Raw genomic sequence first — 23,377 nt, 5'->3', positions numbered from 1 at the left:
AACATAAGAAAAATAAGTTTTTTTGCCAAAATCGAATATTGAGTTTTTTCGCCAAAATCACAAAATTGAATTTTTACGGTTTTGACCGGTTTCACGAATATTGAGTTTTCTCACCAAAATCGTATAGTATATGTGAACATGATGAATAGTTTCACGATTATCGATTCCACAATGTAGATTTCTTCATAATACTTAGATCGACGAATAGTTCTGAATATACATCCTCGATAAATATGTTCTATCCGCAGCACATAACCACAACAAACGGTTTTATCTATAGCACAATGAAATCTGCAAAAAGCTTGCATTCTATAATTTACAAAAATTGTTTTTTCTTTGCAAATGGAACATAAAAATCCTTAAACCATCTAGCTTCCAAAAATTTGATATATGTTTTATCATGCAGAATTTTTCTTCCATCCTTCCATGAGATCTTTTTTTTTCTTTCTTCTTTCCATTCAAGAGAAGAAAAAAACAGTTTTCAAACGCAATCCATGCGCAATCAGAATAACTAGATATTCAGTGCTGACGTGGAACTCTTTATTGCCACACGATCTAGCTTTCCTTATCTACTTCTCTTTCTCCCTCCAATTATCACACACAAAACGTTACGAAAATATCATTACACTTCCATCACAATCTCAATTCTCAACCACAGACCCGAAGCCCCCAACTTTTTTTTTTTTTCCTTTCTCCGGAAACCACAAGAAAGAACAATCTCGATCGTCTCTCTCCCGGGAAGAGGAAAAGAAACATGTGTAGTAAGATGGCGTTTACTCTAACAATCCCTCGATTCCACTCTCCAGTTTCTCGCAAATCCACCACCACTTGTTCTTCTCCTCCTTCGAGGACACACTCTGCTCAGTTCAGCCCTCGACGATCTATTTCTCTCAGACGAAGACTTTTCTTATTACCCGTCAAAGCCACTACCGATCAGTCAGGTCTTTGATTGTTTTGCCCTCTTGATAAAGTTTCAATCTTTTTGGACACCTAACCTCAAATATGGAAGATTACCCTTTTACAGTGTGCATGTTACGATCTAGCTAGACTAGTCTTCGTTTGGGAACAACTCTTCTGTGAAAAAGTTTTGGTTTTATATATTACAGAACATAACTGCTTTCCTGTTTTTGGGTTTTGTTTTGTTTTTTTTTTTTAATTATGTTCTAATCAACCTTTGAATTTCTTGAAAACATTTGTTTTTGAAACATGACAATCTTTTGTTTTTTTTTTCAGTCTGATTAAAACAAAAACACTCAATCTTCAGTTTTAAATTGAGACAAGTTGTTGTTTTGAACTTTTCTGTTTGTGGGTTTTGTTTTGTTTTTTATGTTCTAATCAACCTTTTAAACATTCTTGAATTCAGGTCAGGTGGGTGGGGAAGAAGTTGATAGCAAGATCTTACCTTACTGTAGCATCAACAAGAACGAGAAAAGATCAATCGGTGAAATGGAACAAGAGTTTCTCCAAGCGATGCAAGTAACACACAAGAAATAATTATTTATTTTCTTTTTTTTAATGGTTACAATAAATATAATAAAGAAGGTTTTCCAAGTCTGAGAGGATTGTTCTCTGCAGTCATTCTATTACGAAGGAAAGGCTGTTATGTCTAATGAAGAGTTTGATAACCTTAAAGAAGAGTTGATGTGGGAAGGAAGCAGTGTTGTCATGCTAAGTAATGACACTAATATGATTTTCTAGTATCTTCTTACCCCGTTCGCAGAATATGATCAATTATTTTGTGTTTTCAGGTTCTGATGAACAAAGATTCCTTGAAGCTTCAATGGCTTATGTGTCTGGCAATCCAATCATGAGTGATGAAGAATACGACAAGCTCAAAATGAAACTAAAGGTTTGTATATCTTTCATTTAACCCATCTTGTTACATATGTGTATGTTGGATCCGGTACATCATTGCTTTCTGGTTCTGTAGATGGACGGAAGTGAGATTGTGTGTGAGGGTCCTAGATGCAGTCTTCGTAGTAAAAAGGTAAAATAATCTACTTCATTTACATTCTTAAATCTTAAGACATTGTAGAACTTAAACATAACATAAGGCATCCTTTAGAACATTCCGTACCTTTTGTAGAACATATAACATAAGACACCGTAGGACATAACATAAGTTTCATACCTTTTTGAGTTTTTGTAGAACATAACATAAGACATTGTAGAACGTAACATATGCATAATACTTTTTGTAGAACATGACATAAGTTTCATACGTTTTGGATTCATGATCATGCAGGTTTACAGTGATCTGGCCGTAGATTATTTCAAAATGTTCTTGTTGAATGTTCCAGCAACCGTTGTCGCTCTCGGACTGTAAGTATCTGTTCTGTTCCTCTCTCAAGATTTGAAAATCAAAACAGAATCTCAGGTTCAACTTTTGTTATCCAGGTTTTTCTTCCTTGATGACCTTACGGGTTTTGAAATCACTTACTTGCTCGAGGTAAAACCCTTTTGAATCTTCTTATATAGTTTGGAGGTAACTGTTACAATCTTCTTGCAATATTTATATTAAAAAGCGCAAATGAAAACTTGCAGCTTCCGGAACCATTCAGTTTCATCTTCACATGGTTCGCTGCGGTGCCTGCAATTGTGTATCTTGCGCTATCACTCACAAAGCTGATCATCAGAGACTCCTTGATCCTGAAGGTCAAAACCATTGCTCTTCTCAGATTAGTTCTTGAACTTACAGAAAACAAATGATTAGTACTCATGAAATGTTCTTGGAATGTATCTTTAACAGGGCCCTTGTCCAAACTGTGGAACAGAGAATACATCCTTCTTTGGAACAATACTATCCATCTCCAATGATGGTTCCACCAACAATGTTAAATGCTCCGGGTAAGCATACTCCTTATCTTTAGACTCTTTATCTATATACAGATGAAAGTTTATACTTGAAATGTTTTTGAATCTTAAAACTGATTTTCTGGTTTAGATGTGGAACGGCGATGGTGTATGACTCAAGTACTCGTTTGATCACATTACCAGAAGGAGGCAATGCTTAAACACTATGGGCCAAGGTTTCATTCTCAGGGGAAATGTATTATGATGTAATATTGATACTAATAGATAAACAAGATGGAGAAATCAAAGAAGAGAAAAAGAAAAGCAAAAGAGTTTGTTTTGTGTGCTGTCATTTATAAGCTTCAGACGTTTCCATGTAGCTGTCATTGACTGGTATTGTGTGTTGTAAGTAAATCTGAGGTGAAATCAGAGAAAAAACACCATGTGATTACTTCTTTGAGGAATTTCGCTCTCACTAGAAAAAATAAAATGGAAAAACGGGACAACAAGTTACCTACACTTGGATGTCTGTTTTGTTATAGTTGTGTATATTATAACACTTGAACAGAAATATATTTCTTACTAATCCATATGAAACTGTTATATCAAACGATGAAGTTGTAAATAATCATGAAGGCAAGGAGATGATTTGTTGTGCGGAGATTGTTTTGGAAAAGCGCCAGGGAGGAGATATTTGGGGTAAGATGGAGTGCTGTGATGTTGTCATTGACGATGGGCTTTTTAACATTCTGAAATGTGTGACTGTTGTAGTTTGATGCACGGTGAAACCTTAGTTACTTCTTAGTTTCACTATGGTAAATCCCATCGTGTGGATGTGGTTGGAAGTTCACATGTTAATGTAGACTAAACCTGAGAGCTTGTTTTATGTTATTCGTTTAAAACTTACCCTATGCTTTGTGCTCTATGCTTAATACGGGTTTTGTATTTTTTTTCGTATAAGGGTGGTTATAGTCCTATGGATCAAGTCTTCTCGATCTAGATGATGACACAGAGAAAAGAAAAACAAATGATATTTACAATAATAGTATGGAGTTTCAGGCAGAGAAGTTTGGGTTACACTTACCTTGGGCTGGGCAATCGGGTTTATTCGGGTTTTGGATTACGGATTCATGAATTTCAACTCTATTAGGATATTATAAAAGTTCGAGTTCGATTAGGTTCGGCTTTAGTTGAGTTTGGTTAAGGTTTAGTTACATGTCTAAGATCTGGTTGAACCCGAAATAGTTCTGATTCAGATATTAATCGAGTAATCGGTTCCAAAAATATTGATTTGTACTTGAACAAACTCAATATATTTCCAATCTTTTCAATAAATTTGTGTATGTGACTTATTCAAACCATATTGTTGTTCTTCATAATTACTTTAGGACACTCTTCTATCAACCATACGAGATTCGTCCTTAAATTATATATGACAACATCAGACATATCACACAAAACCAAAGCTTTGTACGAACGAGAAACATACATAATAAAATGTAAACGAACTAAAATTAACAACTAGCTAGCAACTTTAACATAAAAAGTTATTTAAGCCTTAAAAAAACTCCAGAACCAAACTTATTCTTTGTTAAACTTTGAATGCAATTGTCAAAATATAAAAACATCAATATTGATCAAATACCAAAATATATACATTTAAGTAAGTAGACGACAAAAAAATATATTAAAATGACTATTTAAGTTAATTATTCATGTAACTGATAATTATTTATGTATTCATTAATATCTTAGTATTTTATGGATACATATTAGAGATTGAGATCGGTTTTAGTACAAATTTTTTTTGGAATATTGAAATTTTCACTTTTTCGGACATCCATTTGGATTCGTGTTTATTTTGGGTAAAAACTCATAACCGTAGAAGAAAATTCATTCGGTGTTTAAGTTAGATTCGATAATTTTTTTTTGGAATATTAAAATTTTCAGATTTTTTCGGATATTCATTTGGGTTCGTGTTTACTTTGGGTAAAAATTCATAACCGTAGAACAAAATCCATTCGGTGTTTAAGTTAGATTCGGTTCGGTTTAGATTCATTTTTATAGGGTTGGGTTTTGTTCGAATTTTCGATTTGGTTTACCCAGTCCTACACTTAACCATTTCTTATTGGGCTGTATTAAAAACAGTTCTTGGGCTGAAAATATACCGGCGGAGAGTTCAGGCCCAGTCCATAAACACAAAGGATGCACTGTACAAACTATAAACTCTACCGCACCTGATCACCCCCTTGTTTTCGCACCATTTTTTCCCTTGACGATTTCTGTTTCCCTGAGAATTTCCCGGGAAAGAAAGAACAGAAAAGATTTTCCCAAATCTGGAATAATCATGGAGGAAAGAAGCAGCAAGAGAATCAAACCAACCATGGAGGACGAAGAAGAAGATCCTTCATCTTCATCATCTCAGCTAAACCTCCCACCTTCAATGAACCGACCAACGGTCTCACTCGAGACCCAACGAATCAACCGTTTAATCCATTCCGACCACTACCACTCTCCCTCCAAACCAATCTACTCCGACCGGTTTATCCCGAGCCCATCCGGTTCAAATTTCGCTCTTTTCGGCCTCGAACCGTCGCCCGGGAAAGAAGATGGGCCTGGGTCTTACGCCGGTATGCTCCGAACCGTGCTTTTCGAACCGGAGACGCCGGAGAAGAGAGATGTCGTTACTGGGTTCTCTCCTTCTTCAAGGAATATTTTCCGGTATAAGACGGAGACGCAGCGGCCGGTGACCTCGTTTCCGCCGTTTGGGTGTGATGAGGGGCCTAGTGTTAGCCGTAGTCCGGTTAAGCCGCCCAGGAATATTCTTAAGTCTGCTTATAAGGTGAGAGTGTTTCTTACGGTGATTAGGGTTTTTTAAAGTTTTGGACTTTAGGGTTTGTGAGTTGAAATTAGGGTTTAGGAGTTGAATTGGATTGAATTGTGTAGCTTCGATTGTGTTCCTGCGATTTCATCTATTTAAAAGCTCTTTGTACAGTCTTTGCTAGTGTTTAATGTACTGTTATCGAAGAATGTGTGATGTCTATCTACTCTTTATACAAAGAGTATAAATAATGTAGATTCTTCCTGATATTGCATTTGTCATGTGAATGTTACTAGTGTAGATTTGTGTGTGTGTGTTTTTGGATGGATTAGTGTAGTGTGTTGAGACATTTTAGGAATTGATCTCTTTGAGTGAATGTGTGTGTGTGGAGTGAACTGTTTTTGAAGAATGCGTAATGCCTACTACTCTCTCTCCAGTGATTACTAGTGTAGTGTTGTTTGTGTGAAACTCGTGAGATGTTTGTGAAGTTTTTGTTAGTGTTTATTGAACTGTTTTTGAAGAATGCGTAATGTCTTACTCTCTGTCCAGTGATTATAAATGTAGGTTCTTGCTGATGTTGTGGATGTTGTTGTTAGGTATTGGATGCGCCGGCTCTGCAAGATGATTTTTACTTGAATCTCGTGGATTGGTCAGCGCAAAATGTACTTGCAGTTGGATTAGGGGGATGTGTTTATTTGTGGAATGCTTCTAGTAGCAAGGTGAGTTATATTTTCTTTTTCTTCCTGTCTCAAAGAGTGTTGAAATGTGTTTGACTTGGAATGACTTTCTGATACTTTCAGGTAACTAAGTTATGCGATCTCGGTGGCGATGAAAGTGTTTGCTCAGTGAGCTGGGCACTACGTGGAACACATTTGGCTATTGGAACTAGTAGCGGAACTGTAGAGGTATGTTGAACACATTTATAGCTTTTTAAAAATATGGACAACTTAATCTTAGTGCTTTTCTTTTTCACTAGATTTGGGATGCGTTACGCTGCAGGAGAATAAGAACGATGGGAGGACACCGACTACGAGTTGGAGCCCTAGCGTGGAGCTCATCTGTTTTATCTTCCGGTAGCAGAGACAAGAAAATACTCCAGAGAGACATACGTTCTCAAGAAGATCATGTCAGTAAGCTAACAGGTCACAGATCCGAAGTCTGCGGACTCAAATGGTCTTATGACAATCGTGAGCTAGCATCAGGCGGAAACGACAATAAGGTAAAGTATATAATTGGGTCTGTTTCCTCTTTGGAACACGGGTAATGATTCTCCTCGGATGGTGCAGCTTCTCGTATGGAACCAACATTCAACACAACCGGTTTTGAGATACTGTGAACACACAGCAGCGGTTAAAGCCATTGCTTGGTCTCCGCATCTTCATGGACTTCTTGCTTCAGGTGGTGGCACTGCTGATAGATGTATCCGTTTCTGGAACACGAAGACAAACACTCGTTTAAGTTGCGTAGACACTAATAGTCAGGTGTGTAATTTAGCTTGGTCTAAAAACGTGAACGAGCTTGTGAGCACGCATGGATATTCTCAAAACCAAATCATCGTTTGGAAATACCCAACCATGTCTAAAGTAAGATTTACCTCTCTCTCTCTCTCTCTCTCTTTGTTGCTGACAATTTAGACAACTGAACATGTCTTTTTGATCTCTTACAGTTAGCAACTCTTACGGGTCACACGTTTCGTGTTCTGTATCTTGCTGTTTCACCCGATGGACAGGTTAGAATATCTACACTTGCATCAACGGTAGTTTCTCTTGTGTGATGAATCTTTGTTGGTTGGCAGACAATCGTGACAGGAGCAGGAGATGAAACGTTAAGATTTTGGAATGTGTTCCCTTCTCCTAAATCTCAGGTAAAGAAAGAACATTAATATGATTTATTCCTGTCTCTTAGTCACAACAATGCATAACACAAACACACATGTGCTCTCTGTTTCTTGTTCTCAGCGCAGGGAGAGCGGGATTGGGGCCCTGTACTTTGGTAGAACAACAATCCGGTGATCTCTTTAGAATATGATATAGTTGGGTCGTCAATAACCATACCTTGCATAGTTTTTGGAGTGTTGGTGTGCTTCTTTAGGTCTCCTTTTGTGTATATAGTTTGAATTCTTACAAATATTTAACTATTTTTCAACGATTTTTACATAAACAAAACATGAACGTAAGCATAATCAAACCACATTTTCTTCTGCAACTTGATCATTAGACAAATGAGAAACAAACAAGACACTAGTTGTGAATCTTGGTTTTGCTGGAGACAATTAGCTAGAAATTATCTCCTGAGACCTTTATTAGCAGAGTGACAATCACTATTCTCATTGTTGTAAAGAGAACCGTAGCCTTCTATGCAACTAACGCAACAACATCAATACAAACAAACAAAAATGGTGATTTCGAAGATACAAAGTAAGCTAAAAGTGATTGCATAGGTTAGAAGTGAACCACTGTAATATGTCCGATACAAACGGGCAAACTTAGGCAGTCAAGCTACAACGGTTCACTTCTAACCTATGCAATCACTTCTAACCACCACATTCAACCAAATTAACATTGCTATAACGGGCAAACTTAGGCAGTCAAGCTACAACGTTGTTATAAAAATTTTGATTTAAAAACTATTAAAATTTTATTTTTCCACTAGTAGTCAAGTTACAACGTTGTTGCTTGAACGGTGGTGTACTTCTCCACCAAGAAACATTCTCACGACAGTTTCCAAATCAGGAACATCCAGTGGTTTACTATACATCAGAGATAATGTTTAATATCTTGCCAAAAAAATAGGAAAAATGGAAGAACTTGCCTATGATCCCAAAGCCTCACAAACCACAAATTATGTCAGAGCTAAAGTAACCTTCAACGTGAAAAATCTTGCCTTTGAAGTCAAGAATCTCATTCTACCCTCTGGTGAAATTACTGTAATCACCTATAGTATAAAAAGATTCATAAACGGTGCTTCTCTTGCTTTAGACTTACTCATGAGAAATCTTGGTGCCCATACTCCAAGAGAAAGTAACCAGCTGCAGGTTTGAATAAACCACCACTACCAATCGAGGAGACAAGCAAAGAAGATCAACCTGGCCAGACAACTGAAGGCATCCGTATGGATGGTCCTCCTGGGTTTCCTCCTCTTTTCCCGGAGTTATCAAAGGAAGATCGGTGCATGACTCTTCAATATGTATCCCATTCTGATGAAACAGAAAGATGAGCAAGAATATTACATATGCAGCAATCCATTAAGGAGAATCCAAAGGTACAACATGTGATTCTGCACATCTCTCATGATCTAAACAAGAACAAGGTCATGTTTGTAATTATAACTCCCAAGGTGCTGTGATTTCAGTACACTCATGATTGGGTTTAGGCCCCAACCATATCTCTCCCTGATCCTCAGTCTCTCAATGGATATGAATCAGAGAACTCGGTTGAAGAGAATGTCTCGTCCAATTTCAAGATCCAGGGTTCTATGGCTTTTGGAGCAGGAAACTCTTTCCCATCTGTCTCTACCAGTACCTTTGGATCAAAGAAAAGAGACGGAAAGTGTTTTAGATAGACTTCCAACCTAAAATTAATTGGTGATAAAAGGAGTGACCTATCTATTTTATATATTATTTAGGATCTTTTCCAATTATCGATGTGGGACACATTGTGTCTAATACGCCCTCTCGAGATGATGGTTCTTTGAGCTTTAATCTCAGAATTTTCGGCCAACGTTGGGTCAGATCGATGTGGATCAGATTGAACTGCATGGATCAAGCTCTGATACTATGTTAAGTTAGATGGACTTCTAATCTAAAAACCAATTGGTGATAAGAAGAATGACTCATCTTATCCTATATATTGCTTAGGATCTCTTTCAATTATCAATGTGAAATACTTTATGTCTAATAGAAAACGTCTTTTCTGCATGGGTGAAAAGAACCATAGCTAATTCAAAACCTATCACTCCGATCGAAGATAATATCCCTTTTGTCACTCTCTGATTCGGCTGGTAAAAGGAAAGCAGACAGCCCTTCGAATTTGACATTTTCCAATTTGAAGTAGCTACCATTCCAATGAGCATTTAGAGCTGAAAATATTGAGACAGTTCAACAGTTAAGGAAAATACTTAAAAATATTTTCTTGATCTTTTGTTTTCGAATTATATTTTTCTTCAAATTCTTTTTTAAAATCAAAAATTAGTTTGAAACTATTTTAAAATTTTTTAAATTTCTTTTAAATATTTATTTATATTTTTATTAGAATTTTAAATTTCATATTTCAAAAACGCTACCCCACCCTTTAATTTTAAACCTTCTAAACCTTAAATTTAAATTAGTTAACTTTATGAGTATAAATATCTTTTAAAAACCTCTAACTCTAAACCCTATCTTTAAATTAATTAACTCTAAAAGTATAAATATTTTTTAAAAATAATTAGTGCAAATATTAAAATCTTACTATTAATGTGGTATTTGTGATAATTTATCTATTATATATATGCATAATCTTGGGTTGGAGCTCCATTGTTCCAAAGCTTCTATAAAATTGATGCCGGATCTTTGCATCAAAGTATCGTCTCTTGTTGTTGCCAACCAAAAAAAAAAAACCATTTAACACACGTAACAGTCTTTATTTCTACATGGACCTCGTAAATATATAATACAAAGGATAGTAATACTAACACTGTTGGAAAACTTTCATCTACTTACTGTTAACACTAAACAAATAACTTTCATATTCCTTCCAACTTTCCTAACCACCAAAGGAAAAAGAAAAAGAAACATCCTCACGAGATCTATCACTTCAATCTCTCAGAGTTAGGGACAGATATTCCCAACTCGCCACCCACGAAATTCTCACTCTCATTCCCTCTGCCATGTTGATAATGACGATGAGACCACGGGATCGTGCTAACCGACGGAAAGCAACACTTGCACTCATCGGGACATGCTAGCTCCGGCAGAGTTTCACATTTTTTGCGTGTTCTCTTTCCATCGTGGTTGTGCTGCGTGGCCTCCCAAAGCGGCCCCCAACATTCAACCTTATTGTACTCAGGGATGTTTGAGTGGAAATAAACCCAAACAGGAGATTCTTGTAGCTCAGGGTAACTATTCAACAAGTTCCCGTCCCCATGAACAAAAGCTTTCAATACCTATAAATCAATGTCAAATATAACTAAGAGGTAACATTGTTCCATATCAAAAGTACATAAACCACTTACTTACCACCGGTAATTCCTTACAAAATATGTAGTAACGAAGCTTCGCTATGAGATCCAAAAGGAAATGGCCTCCGCTAATGTGGCAATGAACGTGAAGAGACATTTTACCCTTCACTTTCTTCCACTCGGCCACTACTTCGTCCCGGAACAATCTATTAGCCCATCCCTGCAACTGGTGAATCCACGTACAAAAAAAAAAAGCATTAGCCTCTGAAAACACAAACATAAAATAGTTGTGCATTATGGGGAGTTTGTTGACTTACCTGAGAATTATTGATAGATTGAGAAATAGCTAAAGTTAGCTTAGCGGTTATGTCACTGTGAGTAAGAGTGTAAGTTCTTGGGAGCTTTGATGGATGCTTCTTCTCATCAACTCCTAAGAATGATACTTTCAATTTGGAGGCTTCAAAAATCGCCGGTCCAAATAATCTTGCAACCTTATTCATTCAAACACACAAATATTCTTTAATAAATCAAATTTAGATCCAAAAAGATGCAATTAACGCGTCAATATAAACCCTAAAACAGAGCATACCTACGGCATGAAGTTAAGAATAAAACCGTAAAACATAGCATATAACCCAAGGCATAAAGTTAAGATAAAGCCCTAAAACATAGCATATAGCCTGAAGCAATAGAATTCAATTTCTTATTATTAGGTCTTTAGAACTTAAGAAACTAATCGCATAAAACAATTAAATGAAATTACTGACGAAAATAGAAAATAGGTACCGTAAAAACAGTGTGTAAAAATTTTCCCTGTAAAAGATTTGAGATTCTTACAGGAACAGCAGATCTGTTCTTCATCTTGGATCTGTTATTTGTAGTAACGAAGAGTGAGCTAGTGCTCTGTTTCTCTGTAACGGGTTTCATCTTCGATGGGAATAAGAGATTTGTCGCCAGACTACACATCTCTGCTTCGTTTCAATATCAGTATCTGTAAAAACAAGACTGAAGGAAAATACAATCCTTAAATAAAAGAAAAACTATATTAACGTCTCACGCTATTATTGCGCGTTCGTAAAACCCACAATATCAAAAGCTGGAAGCCCTTAAAAAAAACGAGCTTGCTTTCGCTTTCCGTTAAGCTTTATCTTCCAGAAAATTAGGTTTTTCTTTTTGTTTTTCTTTTTGTTGTTTGCGTGTTGGAGTCAACAATCTTACGATACGAGTGAAAAGTGAAGGTTGCTTCTATTTGTAGACTTTACACAAGTCCAAAATCCGCTCTGACGAGGTGAAGCTGTGAGTTACACGTTGGTGTCCAGCTTCTTCACTGCATGAGTTGGCATGTGTCGTCTCATTAAAGCACAAACGTAGCGTTGACGAGTTCTCTTCGATTCGTTATCAGATAATACACTACCTTTCGGGACAAAGAGACAAGCGGTTCGCCGAATATTTAGAAACAATTCTGTACGTTGCGGCTTCGGTCGGAACTTATCTATTGTTGGGGTATTTAACGGTTGAGCTGTCAATAATACTTTAAAATTTTGAGAGAAAAAGCATTTTAAAAACTAAAAATTTACCAAATATTTGTCTATCCTAACATGTTTATAAGTTTTTCGCATTTCAAAAGCCTGCAATTTCAAAAAAAAAAAAAGATCTAAAAATGGTGTTATATACTTCTCTTTTATCTCAAACTAGATTTTTTCCAACACTTATGTGCAGAAATAAAAGTTTTAAAATTTTAATTACATTGAAAATATTTTTTTTGTTTTTAGATTTTCTTGATTATATGATAAAATTAAAATAAAATAAATAATTTTTTATTTAAATTTATGTTTAATAATATATGTATATATTTAAAATTAAAATCTTGAAAACATTTTCTATCGATTTTTTGTTCAAAATATATTAAATCAAATTTAATAAATTTAAGAAAAACATTTGTTTGGTATATAACTAAACCTTATACAAATAATTTTTTTAAATTTTTAGATATTAAAAAGAAACTATCATATTAAGATTAGAAAATTACAATTTTGAAAAAAATGTTAGTAATAAAAATTATATAATTACAAAAATAGAATAAAATAAATAAAATATTATCAGATTTCCATTTTTACTATTATATTATTTATTATTATATTAATGATGATCTATGAGTTATTACCATATTTTAAAAAAATTACCAACAAAAATAAATAAATATAATGTTTAAGTCTTAAAAATAATTATAATGAGATGTAATACATTAATTTTTTAACAAAGATGATACATTTAAAATATCAATATTTATATTCGTTATTTTACAATAAATAAAGATCATAGTATTGAAAAATGTTAAAACTACATCAAATCGATAAAAATTTAAAAACCTCACTTTGTACATGCGCGCAAATTATCATCTAGTTATTTTATATTGTCGAGATCGATTTTATACATAAAGATAGCTTGCAAAACTATATCATCCAAAACTTTATCAACAAAAAATATAAAAAAAATAGCAAAAGTTACATAAAAAATAAAGGATGTTTGGGAAGTCATTCAATTTCGATTCATATGATTGCGGATCATGTTTGAAGTTATGGGTGAAATGTATTAAATTGTTTTTAGAAGATATAGAGGAGTTTAAAAGGATTTAAACCAAGATATTAATCCGAAATGTAGTTTGCATTCTTTAAAAAGAAAATGTAGTTTGGTATTTTATTACACAAGAGTAATCAATAAATCGTTCTCATCATAAACTCTCATCAACCCAATAAACAGAGTACCCAATCTCCCTAACGTGAAGACGTAGGAGACATATCAGAGCTATATCCTGGAGATAGAGATGGCGAAAAAGACAGATTTGTTTCTGCCTCTACAAGAAATCGACCACTAATTGTTGGTTCGGGTAAAGGAGTAGAACAACAACTAAACCAGTGGAGAACTTTATCTATAGTCGGCCTTGTCTCTGCATTTTCATCGATACATAGCAAAGCAATGTGAATGTATCTCAAGATTTCGCTTATCGAATCTTCTCGTTCTTGTTCTCTCATCACTTCATGGACCACATAGATGGCTTCTCCTCTGTTCCAACATCTCATAACCTAATAAAATACACCATTAAAGAACTACTTAACATAACAACCAGAGTAGGTTCTCTGCCAAAAAAAAAAAAAAAAAAACAATCAGAGTAGGTTTTGGACAAAACCTAATAAAACATTAGCCTTACTTCCTAAATCTTAAAGGACAATATCTTTTATGACCCCTAAATTATACAATAATTTATTGTATTTAATCTAAAATATTCATGGCTCGCTAAATAACAACTGCATATACTTTTGCTTGAATTTAAACTCACATGTTCAATTAGTGATTCTTCGCCTCCACTACTATAAGCTCTTCTTCTGCTGATGATCATCAAGATGGTAACTCCAAAGGCATAAACATCGGATTTGATAGAAACACGACCGGTTCTCATGTACTCTGGATCTAAAAACCCTCTGTAGTCCATCACAAAATGTTGTTTATTAGTCTCTCTAACGCTCTTTTGCTCTTTAAAACATCAACACTTGCGTATGTAAATCACTAGACATCACTTACATGGTGCCGGCAATTACAGTTGATTCCCCTTCACTCTCACCTTGTTGCATCATCCTAGCCAATGCAAAACCCGCAATCTTTGGCTTAAATTCTAAATCCAATAGAATGTGTGTAGGGTTAATGTCGCGGTGAACAACCCATAACTGGGATTCTTCATGAATGTAACGTAGCCCTCGAGCCATCCCTTGGACGATGTTTCGACACATCTCCCAACTTAGCTGATGAGAATCTCTATGAGGATCTGAAGCAGATAAACACAATAAATAATGACTAGTAGATCTTGAAAACTAGACAAGATTGGATCTATAAAGGATGCTTTAATGTTTTCTAACCAGATATATAACTTTGGAGGCTTGAGTTAGGCATGAACTCATAAACAAGGTAACGTTGGTCTTGTTTAGAGCAGAAACCAAGAAGATGGATCAGATTCTTGTGCCTTAGCTTTGACAAAATCTCGACTTCATTACGAAAATCTCTCTCACTTCTAATGGAACTTCCAAGTAGTCTCTTAACTGCTATTTCTTCCCCGCTTTGAAGCCTACCCTGATTTTTTAAAATAAAAAACAAATTTGTTATTACTCTAATAGCCTGATTTTTTTAAATTATAAAAATCATGACCAGAACCGAACCTTGAAGACAGAACCGAATCCCCCACGACCAATCACATGTGAGAAGTTATAAGTTGCAGCTCTAATGGTTTCAAAGTCGAATTCGAAAGCTGCAGAATTTAGTAGAGACAAGTGGAAATAAATCTAGTTTTTGGGAGGGGTTTGAGTCACATGTGAGAAGAGTAGAAACGAAAAAACAAACAAGACTTACTGCTTAGGAAACCAGAAGTGGTGAAGTCAGAAGAGTTCTTCTTTCTTCTTCGGAAAATCGTATCAAGAAATGAAGTACCGGCCATGGCGAAGACGAAGGCAATGTTTCTTTGAATTTTCTTAACAAACAGGATAATGTGAAACTTATTTGAGAACATTTTTTTCTTCAATAGTTGACTTTGAACGTGTCCAATTAGTTGACCGTTGACACATATTTTTGGAACATTTTTTTCTTCATTTGTTTTTGTGGCACCAATTAAAAATTTAAAACATTTGTTCTGATCTTCTTAAACCCTACAATCCCCTAAACGTTCGGCTTAGACCACCATTCATTAAACACACATTTGTTTTGGGAGTCAAATCAAATGAAAAATCCATCTATTCATAGAGAATAGAGACATAGACTAGTCTAACTTGTTCAAAAAAAAGAAGACTAGTCTAACTTTTTTGGGTATGTAAGATTATAATAAAAAAATTCATGTGATGTACATAAAAAAAAAGGAAGTGACGGTGTGATGATAAGAATTTTAAATTGACCTTATTCAGAGAAGATACGTGTTAAAGATACCCGGTTTGCTTAATTGGTTCATTTGAACCGAAATGAAAGTTTTAACTATTGAATAGCTTGCAGTAAGAAATTGAATAAAAAATAGCTTATGTGGATTAAACTTGTTAAAAACATTCAACATTGGTTGAATCGACGGGGATAAAACTAAAGCCATTAATTATTTGGACAAATCAGTTGTAGTTATTATTTTCTACATCCAAATTATGGAAAATTTTCATGTTTACCATTTTGTTGGTATCATTATTCATGTTTACCGGCATTTAACAGATTTGTTCAAAAATACATTATTTATTTATTTTATTTTATTTACTTAAATAATTATTTATTAAATATATAAAAAACAAGAGTATAAAAATCTTTTGTTACTTAATAAAAAAATATTTTTGAAAATGCCTATTTAATAGTAATAGTACCAAAAAGTGATAAACATGAAAATTCTCCAAAAAATATATACAGTTTTTAGCAAATATGATTTAAGTCGTTTTTATAGTGTAAAAACGTATCTTCAACGACTTAGTTTTGTTCTGTTAATTCCAATTTTTTTTTAATTAGAAAAAACTTTTTTGTATTAGTTAAAATTTATTATGAAATAATTTCTTTTTAAATAATTTATCATCAAGTTAGCCATATGATAGAGGATATTAAACCAAATACTATACTTCAATTTCATCACGGTACACTCATTTCATTTTTAAAATTTACAATAATTATGTTTAATAATATTCAACATTCTACGGTACCTCACCGTCTTAACCAACTATAACACAAGTACTGGAAGTGGACTTAGAACTCTTCTTCTTATATATTCTCATAATATAAAGTTTAAAGGAGTACAAGATATTAATTTGGTCAAGTGGTCATAGCCTTTAGTGTTAGATTGACTAGGTGTGAGTTCGAAGTCCACTGGAAACAAATTTTTTCTTCTTGTTTCGATGATGATTTCACGTTATCAGGTTAATTGCTGGGACAACTGGCTATATTTAATTGACTTAAAAGTTGAAAAATCCCTTCAAGTGATTATAAGAGGCGTCCACACATGGGAGCTGTTTTTGTAGTGTTTGGACTTTCAAAATCTTCATTATTGTTTGAGGCTCTTTTTGTTAACAGTTGGACGGAGCTTTTCGTAATGGATTTGTAGATGTAACATAGATGTGTTATGTGTATTTAACAACCTGAACAAGTTCGGTAAACACTTTACACACAATTTGGATCCAAAGACCTCTTTGGGTTCTTCAAACATTGACAAAATCATGGTACGTAGCCAAATAGCAACATTGTGATAGTGAAAACTCAGAGTCATACTTTCGAACGCACATTCCCAACCCTTTTGCTTCAACATCTGAATTCCTCTATGAATTACAACCTCACTGTCAAAGTGTCAATATAATATTTTTACAAGGTCAATCATATCATTTGTTGGAGGCACGACTAGTTATTTTCATTCACTATATTGTCACTAGGGACTAAAGTTGGAACAGATCCACAAATGCAGATAAATCAAACGTTGAACTTTTCTTTTGTGTTGTGGGTTCTTGACAAGTTGTGTATCAGAGAATGTTAAGTTGTATTTCATGGACCATAAGGTCTAGTATTTATATATTGGTATACCTAGTAGGGCAAGGATATATTCGTTTTTCAAATTTATCTACTTAGGAAGTATAACATATTCCAATATACCCTTCCTCAAGTTGGAGCATATAAGTTAGTTATGCCCAACTTGAAAATGAAATTGTCAAACTCCTTGGGGCCCAATGCTTTCTATAAATATCACTAGTTGTGCTCAAGTCAACGTCCGCTTCCTCTATATATAGTTTATAGATTTGGTTTGAATCTGTATCTCAAAGGGTTTCACTAAACTTTTCTCTTGTCTTGTGGGTTGTGCTCAAGATTTGATCCAACTACTGAAAGTTTCCTTGTTTAGTATTTTTTTCTTTTTCTTTATTTTTTGTTTAAACCGAAACTAATGTCCATGGAAGGGTCAAGTACCGGCTCTGTGAGAGGGGAACTGTTACACGGTAACTTAGACATTTGTGTTAAGGAGGCTAAAAATCTTCCTAACATGGATCGGCTCGGGAAGTTTACGAGGAACAACAATACAAGTGATCCGTTCGTGACTGTCTTTATCGCAGGTGCAAAGATTGGCACAACTTTTGTTATCAACAACAATGAGAATCCGGTGTGGATGCAGCATTTCTATGTACCGGTGGCTCACCATGCCGAGGTGGTTAAGTTTGTGTTGGAAGACAGTGACCAACTTGGAGCCAAGTTCATAGGAGATGTTGGAATCCCAACCGAGGAGTTGTGTTCAGGGAATAGGATCGAAGGGCTGTTTCCGATACTTAACAGTAGTGGGAAGCCATGTAAAAAGGGTGCTGTGTTGAGTTTGTCTATTCAATACTCTCCAGTTGAAATGATGAAAGTTTACCAAATGGGTGTTGGTAATGAGTGCGAAGGAGTTCCCGGTACATACTTCCCTTTGAGGAAAGGCGGTAGAGTTACTCTATATCAAGATGCTCATGTTGAAGACGGGACACTTCCGAGTGTAGATCTCGATGGTGGGATGAAGTATATACATGGAAAGTGCTGGGAAGATATGGATTATGCGATTAGAAAGGCAAAGAACTTGATTTATATCACAGGTTGGTCAGTTTACCATCCGGTTAGGCTGGTTCGTCGCAATAATGATCCAACCGATGGTACATTAGGGGATTTGCTTAAAAAAAGATCTAAAGAAGGTGTTAGAGTGTTGCTATTGGTGTGGGATGATCCAACTTCAAGGAGCTTTCCAAAGTACAGAAAAGTAAGTGCCCCACTCTTATAAACTATAATAATAGTGCAAAAATGGTTCTATAATATGATGTATTATATGAAGCAACAATCCTTTTGATGTTTTTAACGTGGTTGTATGCGCGCAGCAAGGAGTTATGAACACAAGCGATGAGGAGACTCGTCATTTTTTCAAGAACTCGTCGGTGCAAGTGATTATTTGTCCTAGATCAGATGCTGAAGGTCTCCACGGCTTAGTAAAAAAAAGTGTAAGATGCTCAATGATTACTGCATCAATTCTTAAACTCTTGTATGTATAGTTTAATCATCTGAACTTTGTTGTGATGATCAGGAAGTTGAAACTTACTACACACATCATCAAAAAACTGTGATTGTAGATGCTGATGCTGGTCAGGGCCGACGAAAGATCGTAGGATTTGTTGGAGGGCTAGACGTGTGCAACGGACGTTTTGATACTCCTAACCATCCTCTCTTTACGACATTGAAGACACTCCATAAAGATGACGTCCATAACCCAAATTTTGTGGTAACCATTTTTGGAGTTTAGATACCACTGTTGTTCATCTGTTTAAATAATCTTTTAATTTTTTTTTTGAACGAAAAAATCTTCTAAATATTCATATTAGCCTAATGCTGAAGATGGACCAAGACAACCGTGGCATGATCTACACAGCAAAATTGATGGTCCAGGTGCATATGACCTGCTTACTAATTTTGAACAACGCTGGGAAAAAGCTGTAAAAAAACAACACAAAATTTGGAAACATCGGTCGTGTTCTGATGATGCTTTGCTTAAGATTAACATGATACCTGAAATCATGGGACTATCAGAAGCTTCTTCTACTAATGATAGTGATCCAGAGTCTTGGCATGTTCAGGTAATTCAGAAATGTGATGCATTATAGTCATATGTGGTGGTGCCAAAAAGATTAATCAGAAATATGATGCATTAAATCATCTCATTTCTTTAGGTTTTCCGTTCAATTGATTCAACCTCAGTAAAAGGATTTCCAAAGGACCCAAAGGAGGGTACTGGAAGAGTAAGCACAACTCTGATTCATTGACCTTGTCAGTCACCAACAATGTTTCTACACTAGACATATACTGATTCTAAATAATGTGAACAGAATCTTCGATGTGGGAAGAATATACTCGTAGACATGAGCATACACACGGCTTATGTTAAGGCCATAAGATCTGCTCAGCATTTCATTTACATTGAAAACCAATATTTTTTTGGATCATCATTCAACTGGTGTTCACATAAGGACCTCGGTAAGAAAATTCTAAGCTTTTACAGGCAATTTAATCAATGCGTGCAATAATATATAACAAGGAGTTTCTTGAAATGCAGGTGCTAATAATCTAATCCCAATGGAAATCGCGCTTAAGATTGCTAGTAAGATTAGAGCTAGGGAGAAGTTTGCTGCTTATATCGTCATTCCAATGTGGCCAGAAGGTGATCCAACAGGTATGTTTATGCAGGGCATTCTATATTGGCAGGTAAATACTTTTTCCATAGTTTGCTAGATATAAACTGACTTGTACAACAATCTGGCATCCTTTATACTGAAATCTTTTTATCATCTCTGTAGTATAAAACCATGCAAATGATGTATCAAACTATATATAAGGCACTTGTGGAAGCTGAACTTGATGGTCAGTATGAGCCACAAGACTATTTGAACTTCTTCTGTCTTGGAACCCGAGAGGCTTCTGATGAAACAGTTAGCAAATATAGTTCTCGGAATCAACCTAAGAAAATTGCAAAGCCAAATGCCGCACAGGTATATATATATATAAATATATATTATGTGACATGTGTATGTTTTGATGACTCTTGTTTTTTTCTGCTAAAATTTGGTGCAAAAATTGTTGATGACTCTTGTTGAAATCTTTGTTTTAGTTAATGACATTTTTTTCTCACTAAAACAACGAAATAATCCAGGTGCAAGCTTTGAAGAGTCGAAGATTCATGATATATGTGCATTCCAAAGGTATGGTAGTGGACGATGAGTTTGTCTTAATTGGTTCTGCGAATATCAACAAAAGATCCTTGGAAGGAACTAGAGACACTGAAATCGCCATGGGAGGGTATCAACTACACCATTCATGGGCTAAGAAAGGCTCTCGTCCTCGTGGTCAGGTAAAAAATCTTTCAAAGACGTTTCAATTAGAGTTTGCATGCTTCTTTGGCTTCGTGTAATTTATTACGTGATCTCTATAATATCTCTTATAAAACATGGTTTCTTTGCATATTCCCCCGTCTCATGCAGATCTATGGATACAGAATGTCGCTGTGGGCAGAGCATCTAGGCTTTCTGGAGCAGGGTTTCGAGGAGCCAGAGAACATGGAATGCGTGAGACGAGTTAGGCATTTGAGTGAGCTCAACTGGAGACAGTATGCAGCAGAGGAAGTCACAGTGATGACAAGTCATCTTCTAAAGTATCCAGTTCAAGTCGATAGAACAGGCAAAGTAAGTTCTCTTCCTGGATGCAAGACATTCCCCGATGTCGGTGGCAAGATCATAGGGCATGTTTTATGGGCTGGAACGAAACCTCGTCATCTGGAAGTTACCTTGTAGTGCCAACATCTGTTCTATATTTCTCCCTTTTCAAGAAACCTCTTGAGTGTGATCTGAATAAAAGTGTACTTAAAGAGTCGAATTGTGGTTTCTAAATCTGTGAGCTGTAAATTGTATTCATTGCAATGTTAATAGGTGTTTTGTCCATACATGCATGCCTAATAATTTTACAAAACTTATAAATAGATATATTATCAATTCAAAAACCATTAGAGTAAATTGTTTTCATATTTTTGAAATATTTAGTAACTAGATGATAACATGCGTGCATGCGCGGGGTGACTTTTTAATACTAATGTTTATTTAATAAATAGTTTTAACATATTTGCAACACTATCTAGCTATTATATTGTAAGAATAAGATAATTGAACTATTTATTACAAGTTTTCTGGTTTATCATTCATTAAATCAAACAATTCTTACTTTATACGTAGTTTACATATACTAGAATGATAAATTATTATATATATTATTTTTATCAATATACTCTTAAGTAACTAAACCTCAAAATCGTAGGTTCATAAAATAAGTAATTTTTTTTTGTTATTCTAGAATTATATGATTATTAGACCGAACTAGTGATATACTAAACATAAATTTATATTTCCAGTCTTCACTTATATTCTATAACAGTTTGATATATTAGATTTAAACACTAACATGTGAATAGATTTGCCGATGATTTTCTTCAAAAATTTGATTCTTAGATATGTATCTTGAATGAAACTAATTTTTACAAATGTCCATCTTTTTAAATTGACACTTATGTAATTCACCAAATTTACATAATAAGTTAAAAAAAAAAACAAAACTCATATCAATGAAACAAAAACGAGAACCAAAGAACAATTTTATAGAAGTAGAAAATGAAATCACTTATGGAGAGTCAATAATAAACAAATCGAGAGCCGAAAACCTAATCCTCTTTCGTCATTTTACAATCGATATTGCCTATTTCGTTCTTGTGATTTGTGTCAGCCACAAAACTTAATTTTCTTTTGTGCATATGAAGTCTTACAAATAATTAACATGAGCTGTAATAGAAACAAATATTAGACAAATGATCAAATCTCTCATTATTCGAACAAACTCAAAAGGAGGTGATTGAAATTTTGTCATGATATTTCATTAAAAGCCTTTTAGGAATAAAAATCAAGACTAAAATATTTAATCTGAATGAAATAATATATACTAGTATTAACCCCATGCTTCGCATGTGAATATTCGTACTTTTAAATAAAAACAAACTTCAGTTTCATATATAGAACTAAAATAGCATGTATAGTTAACTTTAAACTGTAACTGTTAAATTGATTTGAAATTAATGGAACTAAAATAAATGGAATGATAGGAATATAATACAACAAAAAATGGAATGGAATACATTTTATTCATTCATGAACAATTTTTTTATGGAATACTTTTCTTTCTATTTTATCAAAATATTTTTGGAATTGGTGAAATAACCATTCAATTCCATTTCATTTATATCAAATGGTATTTTTTTTTTGGAATCAATGGAATCCACCATTCCACCATTCCACATCATTCCATTCCAAAATATTGTAATCCAGTTGCACCTTTAATTTATTAGAAGGAGATGCATATACATAAAAGTTTTCTTGTTTACTTTTGTGTCTTGTTCTTTCAATATTTTTTCTAATTCTTAATTTGCAAACTATGCTTTACATATTATAATTCATTCAGCATCTTTTTGTTTAATTCATTCAGCATCTATATCTAAAAAATATATATATATATCGAATGAGAACAGTAAAAAATCAGCATGTAACATAGAAACATCATCCCATGAAAATACATAACACATGGAGATACAAAATGAGAAGCATGGTATTTTTTTTTCCCTTCCAAATTTCGGGTTTTTAACCATTCTTTGAAGTTATATATATTTCGAGAACAAAAACATCAAAATTTTACCTTACTGAATATATCAAATTATTGAAAAAATTGATTGTCTCCGGTGCCTATTATTCCTGGCAGTCAAGACTCAAGAAGATGCAATAGAGTTGAAAAACGAATCTCTTATTATGGTATATTGATATATCAAACATATGAAAACGCATAGTGCAATACTTTGCTACCTTTGTTGATGATAAATTTTTGTTTTCCAAATTTATATAAAGCTCTGAAACAGGAGTATAACTAGTTTATAAGTACTTTGATGAAAAAACTATTTTATAAGTACAATATTTGATATGGAGACAAGAAATGATGATTGAAACTGTGAGAAGATAAATAAAAAAAAAA

The 23,377-nt window shown here is 34.3% G+C and overlaps 5 protein-coding genes across 5 annotated transcripts; 3 read left to right on the top strand and 2 right to left on the bottom strand.

Moving 5' to 3' along the window:
• The first annotated feature begins 618 nt into the window (after window positions 1-618).
• LOC103858614 (PGR5-like protein 1B, chloroplastic) lies at window positions 619-3,257 on the top strand. The gene is made up of 10 exons (XM_009136002.2): window positions 619-941; window positions 1,364-1,476; window positions 1,576-1,672; window positions 1,749-1,849; window positions 1,931-1,987; window positions 2,246-2,322; window positions 2,398-2,449; window positions 2,545-2,655; window positions 2,750-2,847; window positions 2,945-3,257. Exons 1-10 carry the CDS (start codon window positions 755-757, stop codon window positions 3,012-3,014), a joined length of 963 nt encoding a protein of 320 aa, XP_009134250.1. The 5' UTR covers window positions 619-754; the 3' UTR covers window positions 3,015-3,257.
• Window positions 3,258-3,564: 307 nt separating this feature from the next.
• Window positions 3,565-8,008, top strand: LOC103858613 (protein FIZZY-RELATED 1). The gene is made up of 8 exons (XM_009136001.3): window positions 3,565-5,635; window positions 6,211-6,333; window positions 6,415-6,519; window positions 6,591-6,833; window positions 6,901-7,197; window positions 7,281-7,343; window positions 7,410-7,478; window positions 7,573-8,008. The coding sequence occupies exons 1-8, from the start codon at window positions 5,141-5,143 to the stop codon at window positions 7,624-7,626; spliced, it is 1,449 nt and encodes a 482-aa protein (XP_009134249.1). The 5' UTR covers window positions 3,565-5,140; the 3' UTR covers window positions 7,627-8,008.
• Window positions 8,009-10,208: 2,200 nt separating this feature from the next.
• LOC103858612 (magnesium dechelatase SGR2, chloroplastic) lies at window positions 10,209-11,998 on the bottom strand. Its single transcript, XM_018657189.2, has 5 exons — window positions 11,857-11,998; window positions 11,609-11,762; window positions 11,089-11,262; window positions 10,830-10,997; window positions 10,209-10,756 (listed from the first exon to the last, which is right to left on the bottom strand). The coding sequence occupies exons 2-5, from the start codon at window positions 11,735-11,737 to the stop codon at window positions 10,403-10,405; spliced, it is 825 nt and encodes a 274-aa protein (XP_018512705.1). The 5' UTR covers window positions 11,738-11,762; window positions 11,857-11,998; the 3' UTR covers window positions 10,209-10,402.
• Window positions 11,999-13,416: 1,418 nt separating this feature from the next.
• On the bottom strand, window positions 13,417-15,513 carry LOC103858611 (cysteine-rich receptor-like protein kinase 45). Its single transcript, XM_009135999.3, has 6 exons — window positions 15,170-15,513; window positions 14,980-15,068; window positions 14,683-14,893; window positions 14,351-14,591; window positions 14,109-14,250; window positions 13,417-13,854 (listed from the first exon to the last, which is right to left on the bottom strand). Exons 1-6 carry the CDS (start codon window positions 15,324-15,326, stop codon window positions 13,546-13,548), a joined length of 1,149 nt encoding a protein of 382 aa, XP_009134247.2. The 5' UTR covers window positions 15,327-15,513; the 3' UTR covers window positions 13,417-13,545.
• Window positions 15,514-15,742: 229 nt separating this feature from the next.
• LOC103860094 (phospholipase D gamma 1) lies at window positions 15,743-22,500 on the top strand. The gene is made up of 10 exons (XM_033286130.1): window positions 15,743-18,536; window positions 18,652-18,771; window positions 18,855-19,049; window positions 19,150-19,401; window positions 19,495-19,563; window positions 19,651-19,798; window positions 19,878-20,026; window positions 20,119-20,310; window positions 20,472-20,669; window positions 20,800-22,500. The coding sequence occupies exons 1-10, from the start codon at window positions 17,700-17,702 to the stop codon at window positions 21,106-21,108; spliced, it is 2,469 nt and encodes an 822-aa protein (XP_033142021.1). The 5' UTR covers window positions 15,743-17,699; the 3' UTR covers window positions 21,109-22,500.
• The last annotated feature ends 877 nt before the right edge of the window (window positions 22,501-23,377 follow it).

Source organism: Brassica rapa, chromosome A03 (genome assembly GCF_000309985.2).
Source record: "Brassica rapa cultivar Chiifu-401-42 chromosome A03, CAAS_Brap_v3.01, whole genome shotgun sequence".
NCBI lineage: Eukaryota > Viridiplantae > Streptophyta > Magnoliopsida > Brassicales > Brassicaceae > Brassica > Brassica rapa.
This window is presented reverse-complemented; position numbering and strand designations above follow the sequence as displayed.